Source organism: Halichoeres trimaculatus, unplaced genomic scaffold, assembly GCF_033239565.1.
Source record: "Halichoeres trimaculatus isolate MK-OKI-2021-1 unplaced genomic scaffold, fHalTri1.1 fHalTri1_scaffold_3, whole genome shotgun sequence".
In the NCBI taxonomy this organism is placed as follows: domain Eukaryota; kingdom Metazoa; phylum Chordata; class Actinopteri; order Labriformes; family Labridae; genus Halichoeres; species Halichoeres trimaculatus.
The window spans coordinates 15,700,506-15,714,360 of NW_027437181.1; the positions used below are offsets into that span (position 1 = coordinate 15,700,506).

The window sequence follows — 13,855 nt, forward strand, 5'->3', positions numbered from 1 at the left end:
AAGAGCTTACTTTTTGTGACCACTCCCTCCAGCCTAATGATGTTGGGGTTGTTAAACTGTCCCATGATCGAAGCCTCACGCAAAAAGTCTCTCCTCTGTTGCTCCATGTAGCCTCCTTTCAGAGTTTTTATTGCAACAGAAATGTCCATTCTTCCTGGTATACGCAACCGTCCACTACACACTTCTCCAAATTCACCTTTAAAAACAAACAAAAAAAGGTTGTAAGATGTCATACCTTTCACATATTTTGAGTTACCTATGAAATAAAATGTCTGTTTGTTTCTTGTTCTTGGTTTGAAAAAAAAAAAGTTTATGTCAGGGAAACAGGAGAGGTGCAGTTGTGTTACATTTCAGCTGCCCTGTCGTTGCAATACAGAAACTATCCACCAGGTAGCACTCATGTAACAGGAACAAGATAAATGTGAAGCACCCTCATAAGTCTTGAACAGTTAAATAGCAGACACAATCTGCTCAATTTAATGAACCATCAGACACTGTTCTTCATTGATGTCTGACTTTGTCCCCCTGAGGCACAATACAATAAATTACTTTTAAATCAACGAGCAAAGAGTGGCTATAAAAGTTTTAAATTTGCACTTTATGAGGTTTGACCTTTCTCGTAACATAAAAATGTTACTCAACATTAAATGTTATCTTTTCTCAAGCCCAAGTGCTAGACATCCATCACTTATGATAACCCAGGTTAATCCTGGCTCAAAACATATTACCAGAAATTAAACTAAAAGGCTGATAACCTCCTCTGCTAAGTCATTAGTCTTGTGCTGTATTAACTTTTATATACCACACAGGTAACACTGTTGCTGCCTCTGTTACACAGAAATATCTTGCAGTAGAAGAAGAAAACAGATTAAATTTCTTATACTAAGTACCAACATGTATGTACGTGTGTGTGTGTGTGTGTGTGTGTGTGTGTGTGTGTGTGTGTGTGTGTGTGTGTGTGTGTGTGTGTGTGTGTGTGTGTGTGTGTGTGTGTGTGTGTCTCTCACCTGCACCAATCACCCTCTCAATACAAATGTATGACGGCTCTATCTCTTTGGCAAATTCCTCCACGGCCTGAGTGGGGTCTTCATACGTGTCTGGATCCACATAGGTCTTTATCCCAGAAAAAGGGACTGGGAGAGAAGAAACACACCAGTTAGTGCATTAACTTACAGTAATTTCCATATGATACTGGTGCATGAAACATTAAAATCCCCAAACAGATGCAGATGCACTGCAGCATTATAGAATGAGAGGGAGCAGGGAGAAGTGACAGGGTGAATACAGATGCTGACACAGACATTGATAGACATCTCCAAAGGTACAGGAAGACTTCAAAGATGCTTTGTGGCACTTGTGGTTGGATTATTAGTAAAAGACAAATAACACTGACAACATTGGGCAGGATTTTATGGTATGCAAAGAATATGTGCCCATGAACTGCATACCAGACGCTGCTTGCAGCAAAAAATATCTCCACAAGTAGGCAGTCAACTAACACACAACTCAGTATACACAACCCCCAATCACCTAATAGGCCATTAGAGTGCACAAATACATACAATTACACACATCTAAATGAAAATGTATATAACTATCCTAACATTTGCTAAAACTGCAAAAAATAAAATGATGCATTTTCAGTGCATGAAACCAACCAATAAGAATACAGCTACAATGCACAATAAAATCTGTAGACATACTAACCATTAACTGAACCACTCAAGCTACACCACGGAACTTTAAAAGGTTATACAGGCGTGTCTGTAAAAAGTATCATTATAATGTATTTTTTTCTTGAGACCGCCACATTGATTGTGGTGATATTTGTCATTGAATTGGAGCAGCCTCTGTCATGCAGACTTCATTCTTTTCATGTTTGTTGTCCCTGTACGTCACCCAGAGCTTGAGGATTTGAGTGTGTGTGCACAAACCCTAACCCTAAATTACACAAGAAGTGGCAAAACATTGTGGTAACCTGTGTCCCCGATATGTTCTATTGAGTGATAAATTTGATGCTCAACCTGGACATTGTTTTGTAGACAGAACAAGTGTTTTCAGTCTTGAAAATGTCATCCATTCAGACGGAATATCAAATGTATAATATTCCTATATGTAGAGATTTTCTCTACATATAGAAATCTATCTGTGGCCTTTCATGCTGCAGTAAACTCTGGGAAGTTAAAGTATAATGTTCCATCTTTAAAAGGAACGTACAAGAGGGGTTAGTTCTCGCCTTCACAGCGTGAGGCTCTAATTAATGCTGTTTTTGCTTCTATTACAATCTTAAGTTTCTCTGTGTTTTTTTGTCGAGGGATGTGGGGGTAAAATAGATGTGAAAATGGCCCAGAGCAGCATACATAAAGACATCGCAGGCAGCCAGTTTTCTGCCTCCTTGCTTGCTGGATGAGGCTGGGGACATTTCTGCAGTGAGTGCTGTGCATGATGACTGGCACAAATGATAAGTTGAAGCACCCCCTGGTACACCTCGAGCAGATGAGCTGGGGACTAAATGTACTTTATAGCTGTGTCAGCTCATGTTGCAGAGGGTTGAAGGCTTCGTCTGAGAAAAGATTCCAGTTTGGAGTCGAACACTCTACCTCTGTCTCCCGGGTGTCTGCACTCAGTGCTGTAATAGAACAAACCTTTTCCACCTGTTTGTTGAGCCTGCTGGCATCCCTTCCCTGGGTGTTGCCTCTACAGCAGACAACAGCAGAGAACAAACAAGAAAAGTCTGCGGGCATGGATTAAAACTAGCCGCATTTGTTAAATGATACTCGAGGAAATGCTTATAAATGCACATTTTTATCAGCTCGACTGTGATTCATCTTTGTCATGTGCTGCAAGTAAAAATTCTGACGATGTGCAAATTTAAAATACATTGAAATTTATACAACAAAGTTCTGTAGCCAAACCCTCTCCAGCCTCCTTGAGGAGAAAACTGAGAATACAGCATGAAGACAGACAAATTGTGTCAAGGTACAGATATGTCGACATGGTGTTTTTTTTTTCTTTCTGCAGCACTTCATATTTCTTCTGGATCAGTCCTGAATCCCCACATCAAGCCCACAGACGATCAGATGCTGAGATTAGTCTCGGGAGGTACACTTGTACCCCAGCAGGCCTCAGATCGAATCCCCACAAGAGTTCTCCCTGAACTGTCTTAGGAAATTACAGAACAACTTTTTGTGCCCTAAAAATCTTGCTCTGCTCTTGTAGGGGAGACACACTAACCCTGCTTTTATCTGTAATTTTAGCTCCATACTTGGAACAATCCTGTAATCCTTAAAATAGAAGACAAGTTACAAAAGTTTTGTCACAATCCAATAGCAGGTGTATGAGGTAATGTAAGTGTAGCATGAAAGGATTTAGAACAAAAAATAGGTCAATCAATCCGTGTGAATCCAACAAACGTTTATCAAAAGCTAACCTATTGATTTCTAAAATGAACTATAACAGGGCTGCAAAGAGAGGTATAAACACAGTACAAGAAGGAAGGCAATTGTGTTTGGTACATTAATTCTCCGTAGTAACAATGCTTTTTGACAATAATGCTTTTACCAATGTTTATTTCCCTTTCAAATGGTGTCCTGTTCGTTGGGAACATGTATTTGTGGGATGAGCAGCAAAGATGTGAGTGTGGGTTGCACCCATGAAATTTTGCCAAATCTACTCTGCCAAACAGAGAAGATCTACAAATGTTTGACAAAAATCAGTCAGCAGCTCTGATGGGTTAAAGTCAACATTGAACTTCACCTGCAAAGCATCACACTTCGCTTTGGTTATACACTGTCAGGGCTACATCCCATAACTACCTGCTAACCATACATATTCATTACATACACGTATGAAATCATGTCTGATTAGATTAGGTTTTAGAAAAAAGTTAAAATCTTTACTTTCCAGGAGGTAGTCTCAACTCTTTTTGAGCTTGTCTCTTATTAAAAAACCACTATGTTGTTTTTTTCATTATATTTCTTAACACAAACCCAATCCAGCTGCAGCCCCTTAAGCAGCTATAGTAATAAAAAAAAATCCTTCAATCAATTCCAGTTGCTGTTTAAGTGAAAAGTCTGATCCACTTTATGCTTAAAATTGCCAATTTAAACACAAAGAAAGAGGGACTGATATAAATCCTACTCCCAAACCAGAGCTCTGGGACTTAGTGCATGCAGACTGTGTAGGTAAACACATGTTTGAAAAAAAGGTTCAAGCATCCAGAAGCAAATACAGAATCTAAAAACATCACACAACAATAAAGAAAAAAAAATGATGTACTGACCGTGACCACTGTGGAAGCGAGTCCTCCTCTTCTCCTCTGACTTCATCCTGGCTTTAATATAGCCCTGACACCTGCACAGGTGAAGTAGTTTACCAAAGAGTAAGAATCACCTTCATCACCACTTTTAACACCCCAGTGTCCCTCAGTCTTTCCCTCTTGGTAGTTGTGCTAAAGAAACGTCGAATTAGCCAAAATTCCCAGCAGGAAACAACTGTGACATCAAACAGATTTACTGCCCCCTGACAAAAGGTTGAGAAGTGCACATTTATTCTGACACTATAAACTGCCTAAAAATGGCTTTAAAGACGCTTTAGTCTGTAATGTCTCCTCATCAATCTTTTGCTCTGTAAAGAGTTCTGTAGTGGAAAGACGACAACCATTTCCCCTTTTCTATAACCAATTCTTCAGAGCAATTTTTGTTCTAGCTTTTATGTAGTCCTCTTTATTTTCTTTCATTTCCCCACATTTATCCTTTTCAGAGTTACTCCAATCTGAGGCTTTCAAGGCTCAGTCTCCAAAGAGGGAGAGAGGGGACAAAAGTACCAATCAAAGGCATGTATTAAGGAAAAAGAACAATTTGCATCCTCTGCGTAAAACCTATACAGAAGAGGGTTGCCCTCTGAAAATGTCATTACCGCATTAAAATTCGCTCCTTTGACATTTTGACTTTAGAAGTGTTTATTCATATAAAAATAAGAGTATGGGCCAGTTTTAAGACCTCAATTGTTTTCTACTCAAACAAGGAACATTATAGTGCACATTTATCAATGTTTACCACAGACAGGCAGCATTACTATGGCTGGCTGGGAACAGATACAGAAACCAGGTGGAATGAAAATACTTCTTCATGTTGCTGAAATGTCATGTTTATGAAAATGAGGGGCTAAGATGGCAACAATCAATCCAAGCAGTATGTGTTCTTCTTCTCCATCAGTGAATATCAAATGTTATTCATTTTTTCAACACTATTTAGCATAATCTGCTCTCATCCTCAATCCATCTACTTTGTTAGAATATCTATGAAGCTAGCTCGTCATAGCCTAAGGCATGATTTTTATTTTTTTATTTTAACAAAGCTTCTCCTGACTCTCACTGATCTCAAGCTTCAACAATGCATTCAAATCTGGCCGCTTTTATTTATTTATTTTTCTTAAGGAGGCAGTGGGTGATGTACAAAATGAAGAATAAGATAGATTAAAAAAAAAGCAAAATGAAAAAAAAGGAAAAAAACAGGATGACAATTTGCAAAAAGTTAAACTTAAAGATACAACACACACACACACACACACACACACACACACACACACACACACACACACACACACACACACACACACACACACACACACACACACACACACACACACACACATAAAGGATGACAATGTGTAAAGTGCTGAATTAGGAATTTAGATTTATCAGGTACTCCTCAATAACAATAACAATAACTGATATCATGGGGGGTATATCTTTAGGCTATATTTAAGAACAGCTTTCTGTTTCACATTATTAAGTCTACTGTGAGATTCATGGTTTAGACCTCAAACAGGTTGCTCAGCTGTTAACAGTGGGCCATGGAAGCAAAGTTCTGTACTGCCCCTTTATTTGAGAATCACAGTGCATTTGCAGTGGTGGGGCAGATTTTTCATTCCAACACAGATCAGTAAAGCTAATACATCCTGAAAGTGGCTTTCACCCACTACTTAAAAACATATTTCAGAAATTTGGGTTGCAGTTATTATTAAAGAGACTGTAGATTGCATAAGGTATAGACTCTACAGGTAGAATATTTTATCAAGCATCTGCAGTGAAGAGTTTGGTGACATCTTTTAGGAGTACAAACAGAATACACAGAAAAAATAGACAGGGAGATTAAAGATAAGATGAAAAAGACGTTCTTGTGGGAGGCACATATCTACCGTATTGTGTCTGAGGAGAGCTTTTCTGCAAGTGGAACACATGGTTCCCATATCTGGGTTCAGTTGTTTTTAATTGCTTGCAAATTACCTGATTAAAGGCAGTTACTTTAGATTGTATCAGTGTTTTATAGAAATCCAGACAAAGCATCCAGCAATTGGGCCATTTTTCATAGTTTATTAATAAGTGGCACTGAGTGTAAAACCCTGTGAACTAGAAGCAGACTGAAGACAACAGTCTGAGCCAACCTGTGGAAGTTAATGGAATGGAGCAAACTGCTGGTACATGCATTACATGCTGAGTAATTAGGCAGAAAATTGGTTCAGCCATTTGGAAAATAAGAGTGTCTGCTTGGTGGCAAAAGAGAGTCCATTAACAGACTTCTGGTTGTAGCGTGACTCTGGAGATTATGAGAGGAGAAGCACGGAGATATGAGTGTGTGTGTGTGTGTGTGTGCGGGCGCATGTGTGTGTGTGAGTAAAACAGGGAGCATCTCACCGCCCAGTGATGAGGAGGAAGAGGGTGAGGATGACTAGCAAAGAGAAGCCTCCCACAGACGCTGTGACAACCACCAGAACTTGACCCTGATCGGCGATATCAGGATCTGAGGGAAATAGAAACAAAAATAAATATGAAACTGAGAGAAGGTACAAGTATACAGGCACAAAAAAGAAAAGAATTAGCAGCATACTTCAAGCTCTATACTTTTTTATCTGTATGAATTAGTATACAGAAACAAAACATGCTAAAACAGAGAACAGAAACTGTTGATATCAGCGCTCCTCAGCTAGACTACAAACCAAGGGATTTACACAATACATGGAGATAAGAAGCTGTTGTATTTTACCACAAAAAATACTTTGTAAACCTGTTGTAATTCTGATTAACACTGATTTATTTCATATTGTTCACTGAGATACGTTGCAGCACACTTAGGGCCTGTTTAAGGTAAACAATTGTGTGGCTTCTGTGCATGCAAAATGTACAATAAAGCCAGAAAGACATTGTGTAACTGAGGGATCATGTGCAAAGAGTTTCAAGCTTAAGCACCGTCAGGATAAGACACAGTGCAGAGTGAGGATGTGGCAGTTTATCCAAGACACAGTCATGAGCAAACCTGGAGCAAACTGCACTTGAATATCACAAAAGCAATTTGCTTTGTAGATTAAACACTGAGACCAAGCAAATAGTGGGGACAAACGATGGGCAACTTTTGGTGATTTCACAGGCTGTATTCTATTCTTAGTTGTCACACATTTCTATTTAAAAATGTCTTGTGTGTTGTAAATGTTGTCTACTTCCAAGTCACAGTTATGTCCCTTAAGTTTCTCTCTTACACTGAATTTTGAGCTAAACACTCCAGAAGAGTTGCATGTAAGCAAACATTGTTTGATACAAAAAATAAAAACAAAGATTTTAAAACATTAGAAATAATCAAACTAGACTTTGCAGAGCATTAGCAAAGTTTTCAGAAATATCTGATGATTGTGGTTTAATGTGCAAAATTGCCTATAAATATTATAATCTACTGGTTTAGTAAAAACTGCAGAATCTGGCTTAGCATAATTTGGTGGGAAAAGAAGAGGGGAGTGTGTCCATGTTGTGTGCTGGGAGCTATTTGTGTATTGTGGCAGATTGGGCTAAATAAGGCCAGAGAAAAGATCTATATAGCATATACAGAAACACAATTTTAGTATACAGTATATGTGGTTTCACTGGTTTACAGGAGACTGAGTGGACGTCAACATATTCATCACCTACAGTGTGTGTCCTGTAGAAGGATGGGTCTTCCAGAATATTACAGGATTAGAATCAGCAGAGCGTTATGTGTGCTTCAGGAACTTACACAGCTTATAAACATTTAAATAAATGGCTCATGCCCGAAGAAGAGCTGATGAGTTTCACTGATCCATAGCAGAAAATGGCCATAAAATGTCTACAGGGAGTTTAAAGGGCTGCTGATTGACACAGATGACTTTAAATCTATGGCTCTACAAATCAGCATTTCAGTGTATTGAAAACAAAAACACTCAATTTGCATTGGAATTTAAACACTAATCAAACTAACTTAAGGCCAAGTGTCTGCACTTTGTCTTCACATACATTATTTGAGCACAGAGACACAATTCCCTCCTGCTCACTCCCCCACAGTCGTACCCTCAGCTGCAGTAGAAAACTCAAAGTTGGGGCTGTATGCTGTGTAACCAGCAGCAGTGCGAGCTCGCACATGAAAGACATAAACAGTGGAGGGTCTGAGGCCTGTCACCACCACGCTGGGGGTTTTGGTCCGAGTTGATGAGTAGCTCAGCTGCTCTTGCTCCTGAAACACACACACACACACACACACACACACACACACACACACACACACACACACACACACACACACACACACACACACACACACACACACACACACACACACACACACACACACACACACACACACAAATGCCCAGAATTACTTACGAGAAAACTTTAGGAACTGCAGAGACATAAACCCATCGTCAGACTGTTTAAAAGACAAAACTTACATCTAATGTAAAACCAAGCATTTAGCATTAAAGTAATGTTGGTCATCATTTGACGTCAGGTAAGTGTAATCACCTTCTCAAAGTACTTGACTTCATAATCCACTATGTCTGAAGGCAACAGTTCCACCTCTGACCAGGAGAGGGCGATGCTGTTTTGAGAGGCCCAGTCCTTCCTGACTACACCCACCAGTGCAGGACCTGAGGATGCAGACGAAGAGCGCAGGGATTGAGTCAGCCGTGACTACAAATCTGTGAGGATTAGGTATGTTAGAGGTTTAAAAAAATACATGCAGCAAATTTTAAACGCTCTATATATACATATCTTAAACATTCTCAACTTTTTTGATCATCTGTTGCAAATCTTTTTATGAAACATCTTAATGCTTCAACACTATTTGCCTAACAAATGAATAAATAAATACGAACGATAAGCTCAATACTGTTTCTTTGAACTGAGCAGAGATCCTGGACATACACGTATATAGATTGGGGAGAACATAAGTAAGAAAAATGGTATCCTTGGAGCAGGGGTGAGTAACTCACAGTCCCCTCTCAGAGAGGCCCAAGGGAAAAGAGGATAGAGTTATTTCAGCCATTTATTATGGGAGCCACTAGAGTGAACTCTAAACTGAATCCACTGAGTTCACAGGCATGGCTGAAAAACACATTCTCAGAGGCTTCAGCCACCACAAGAAAGATGTCAAGTATGGACAAAATAAGTTTGAGAACTCTGAAGTATTAAATACAGCCAGATATGGAGCCTAAAACATCAAAACTCTACAGCTTACACTCCACAACTTTAAGTAACACAACTTTTGAGAATCTGTTTCAGTATCAGAGGAACACTGAGGAGGACCACGGACAACGAAACACTTCACTGTCCAGCTCCAGCGTGATGCGCAGCCTGGCTGTTAAGCAGACCACAAGAAGTACAGCAACTGTTCATCAAGTTTGTCATTATTGCTGATTTTGGGGGAATATTTTACACCACCCTGCTGAGGAGACACAAAATCACCTTGCAGAGATTCAAATATTTACCATCAATTATTCATAAAGCCTGCTTGAACAGAATATGACTTGGCAAACTAATAGCTCCAGTCCCTCTGTTGTCGTAGGTGCTGTTTGGGGGATTGTTATCGGAATACAAATCCAAGCCCAGACAGTTGCTGCAAACTGTCCTCATGCACAGAGAGAAACTTGCTAATCATAGATGAACAAAGAACAAATGAGACACTCTGGAAAAGGTGAGGTGATGCTGGATTAAGTCAGGTGGGTCAGGGTTCACATTTCGAACAGCACTTTCACATCTTGTCAAGAAGCCAAGAGTCTCAGCAGCAGCTCAGTCCAGACTTGACGCTTCACAGTCCAGCAGCTCAGCAGCTTCATTGTGTTTTAAGAAAAAAAAGCACAGGGGGAAATGGAAGGAAAGGAAATGGGTTTGGAGCTGAATCCTGAAAAAATGATAACTGGAGGAGACAATCATGTCTTTCTAGTTATATGTAACTTTTAGACTACAATGCACATGTTAAAGCAACTGGATCAGGTCTGCATAACCATGCAAACTACAAACTTTCATTTCTTGATGTTGCTGAAATGGAAGAGCTACATAAACTAAAGTTTCTCAAACGCCATAGAAAATAAACTTCACAGAGCATGAATAATTGAGGTATCAAAACACCTAAATATACAGCATCAAAAGAAAAAATCCAACACAGAAAGGATCTCAATTATTGGACTGTCAAACTGCCTGCAGAGCCAGGTCACAGATCTGTCATGCCAGCCATTTTGTTCCAGGTAACACGTGCCCCCTCCATCCTGGTGGCAGGTGGTGTCTGAGCTGCTTTGAGTGCCTGGAGCTGTTGTGGGAATATCTCAAGCCTCTCAGTCTGGCTGCTTGCTGCAGCTATTAATGGCAAACAGCAGACACACAAACAAAACATACACATAGTATTGACAGAACACGACCATACAAAGATGCTCCAATGACACGAGGACAAACTCTGTTCAGGCAGCAACTTTACACAGACATCTGATTCATGTGAACATCACATATAAAGTTTCACAACACATTCCAATGGGATGTCGGTAAGAGTCTTTGTTGTAGATTAAACAAAAGTAAGCAGCTCTTTAAAAGATATTTGGGCAGGTTGTTGAGGGTGTAATATAGCTGCTATGTTTATTTATCTGGTTTCTGTTTGACTGATGTGTGACCATAAAATAAATGACCTAAAAGAGGGCAGAGCCCCAATCCTGACTCTTTTTCACAGCCAATTTTGAGTGCATGTGCATGTGTCCAGAACAGTCCTTCATAGAAGTTAATTTATGATTGAAACTATTATGGCCATCAAATTGGGTTTCTTTCTGAATTTAAAATGCTTAACTTAAAGCTGTGAGGAACTTTGACACCTTTGGTTATCCTGTGTGCTGTCACGAGCAGTTGTCTAATCTCTTTACTGATTTCGTCCTGAAAATGTGCTTTCTGAAGAAAATATCCTACTGCTTTCTCGTAACAAACAAACTGATCCCTCAATGTAATTCTTTCCTCTGTGAAAATGTAAGCTCACTTCGTCTGACACCCACAGCCAACTAAAAGCTCCTCGCGGGAGCTTTAACATCTTCCCAGTTCTTCTGCTTTCTCTTTCCCAAATCCAAACACATTTAACTTTCTACTTTCTCAAAACAAAAACAAGTAAAGTACTACTAAGCTGGGGCTTGGTAGTACTTTGCTTTTACTGTAGAACCATCGAAAACTAATTAACTTTCATAACAATTAGTTTCTCTGTCTCAAAACTTCAGTATATCATTACAGCTTCAGCACATGCTGCCCACAGATAGAGAAACATCTGTTGCTGTAACGGTGAAAATGGAGATTTATGCAAGTTAAGGCAAAAACAAACCTGAGGCAAACATTGACTAATCTAGAGATGAGCAGCAAAAACTACATACCAGTCCATGAGGGATCAGCAGAGAGTCTTGGTCAGGTCCAAGGTTATAGTTTTATTACTCTGAGGACCCCAGTGGAAGCACCACTTTCTTGTATGTCTCAATTGTTTATTTTACATAAATACAAAACATAAAACTTTCATGGAAACCTCAGGATCATGATTAAGAGAAAAAAAAAAAATGATTAGGTCAGTTATGATGATTGGAATAAACCTATCCGTACACTGTCCCAGAACAGGGCCCATGAATATAATGCTGAAGTAAGGGAAATTTTATTTTATTATTTTTTATTTTCAGTTGGAGGCTGGTGTGGTGTAGTCATGCAGATAAATATGCTGCATAACCCACTTAGAGGATAAAAATGTTTGTCAGAATAACATTACTAGAGGGGATTTCTGTCTGCAGCATACAGTATAATATTATGAATCTATCAGTGCGTTTGTGCGTGTTTGTGTGTGTGTGTGTGTGTGTGTGTGTGTGTGTGTGTGTGTGAGAGAGAGAGAGAGAGAGAGAGAGAGAGAGAGAGACTCAGAAGAGTGTAGAAATTTTGCACTGTGAGAAAGCTCTGTAAAAAATCCCTTTGCAAGAATCAATTCTCGTTTCAGGATAAATCAATCTGCTGCTTAGATACTTACTGATATGCATGATTGGATGAAAGAAATAATTACGGTCATTATAGTCTAATCAGAATTCGTACATCTGAAGTTAATAGAAAATCTATAAGTCCCAGTCATTGGCAACATGTAGAAAATAGGTTAACACTCAACTGCAGATGCTCAAACAGACAGAGAAAGCAAGGACAGAGGGGGGAGTGAAAAGAGTGAACAGGGAGGGCTGCAAAGAAATCCCACGAGGATGCATCTCCCCAGCATCTGAGCATATAAATAGAAGTCAGCCTTATTCCCACAGCAAGAGATGAAAACAGAGGAGAATCCACCGGAGGATTGGGGGGAAGAGCAAAGTAAAAGAGAGAAAATCTCCTGAATCAGGACACCACAAAACAGTGGAAAATGTTCACACGAGGATTAAACATGTGAGAACTTTGTATGACTCCTGTTGTTATTATTATCTCAAATACATAATCATGAAGATGAAAATGTTAAAGCCCCCAAAATATGTAATGATATCCTACTGGATATTTCAAATAATTGAAAGTCAGGGATTTCCATTGTGAAGCTCTCATGAGAAGAGGATGGCTCAGCAGCATCCATTAGCTTGGTGTCATTCTATCAAAGGTCAGGTAATATACAACCACAATGTTGTGATGTGAACTCACTATAAATATGAAGCTAAATCAAGCTGACTGCTTATGTAAATGAATACATTTTGACCACTTATCAGAGAAAAATACATAAACTCTGACAGTGAAATAAACTAATCACAATTCAGAAGTTAGCCCAATGAACTGAAGTAGTGGAGTAGTAGAGCAGTAGTGTCTTAAATGAACCAGTGAGAAAAACTCAGTAGGGATTTTCACAATTTGAAGCTGCAGCTACTCACTTTCAATTATCCCAGAAAAAGATGTTGTTGCATCATTAAATCTTACATCTTGCAAATGATTAAATCTAATTAGAAATAAATTCAAATTAATGATTCTCCCAAGCTCCACAAAAATAAAATGTGTCTGTGCCGCCATGAAAGAGGGACATGGACTTCACAGGTGTAGTCTTTGGATCTTGAGACTCTGCTTGCACACAGTCTTTCTTTTTCTTTCTGAAATAAGGTTGGCTCTGAACAAAGTGTTTCTATCGTTGTAGTTATATCCTCACGTGGTAGCAAAGTTTTCCCTCTGTGCAGAAAACATCCAAGTCAAAATTGGACTTATTTCTCTGTGCCTCTTTGCTGAATACAGCATGAACTTTGTGGGAGGAATTGTCAGTGAGAAAAAGCTCTGCTGAGCGGTGTCTAGAGTGTTCACACACACACATGGAAATCATCCCGCTCACTCTGATCTGCATACCTGCCTTAAAGAGATGTAAAACTAACAGCTGACCTTCATCACCTTCATCAGGCAGAAAAACGGCACCCTGCTGCACAAAGTGAAATCAAGTGTGGAGGAGAGTATGCACAAATAGGCACTGAAGACGAACAAATGTGTTGTCTGGGAATCCATCACTAAACAGATCTTAAGGCTGCTAACCTGACAGTTAATTCTGGTATATCACACTATCAAAAGATA

General features: G+C 39.3%; 1 protein-coding gene across 1 annotated transcript in view; it reads right to left on the reverse strand.

Annotated features, from left to right (window-relative positions):
• The window catches only part of LOC141787632 (ephrin type-A receptor 6-like), a 58,961-nt gene that overhangs the window by 3,792 nt on the left and 41,314 nt on the right, over positions 1–13,855 (reverse strand). Inside the window, exons 9-14 of the mRNA XM_074666183.1 lie at positions 8,807–8,931; positions 8,357–8,519; positions 6,698–6,803; positions 4,283–4,353; positions 1,008–1,133; positions 11–196 (exon numbers count right to left, since the gene is read on the reverse strand). Coding sequence (XP_074522284.1) covers positions 11–196; positions 1,008–1,133; positions 4,283–4,353; positions 6,698–6,803; positions 8,357–8,519; positions 8,807–8,931 — 777 coding nt within the window. The remainder of the gene's footprint in view (positions 1–10; positions 197–1,007; positions 1,134–4,282; positions 4,354–6,697; positions 6,804–8,356; positions 8,520–8,806; positions 8,932–13,855) is intronic.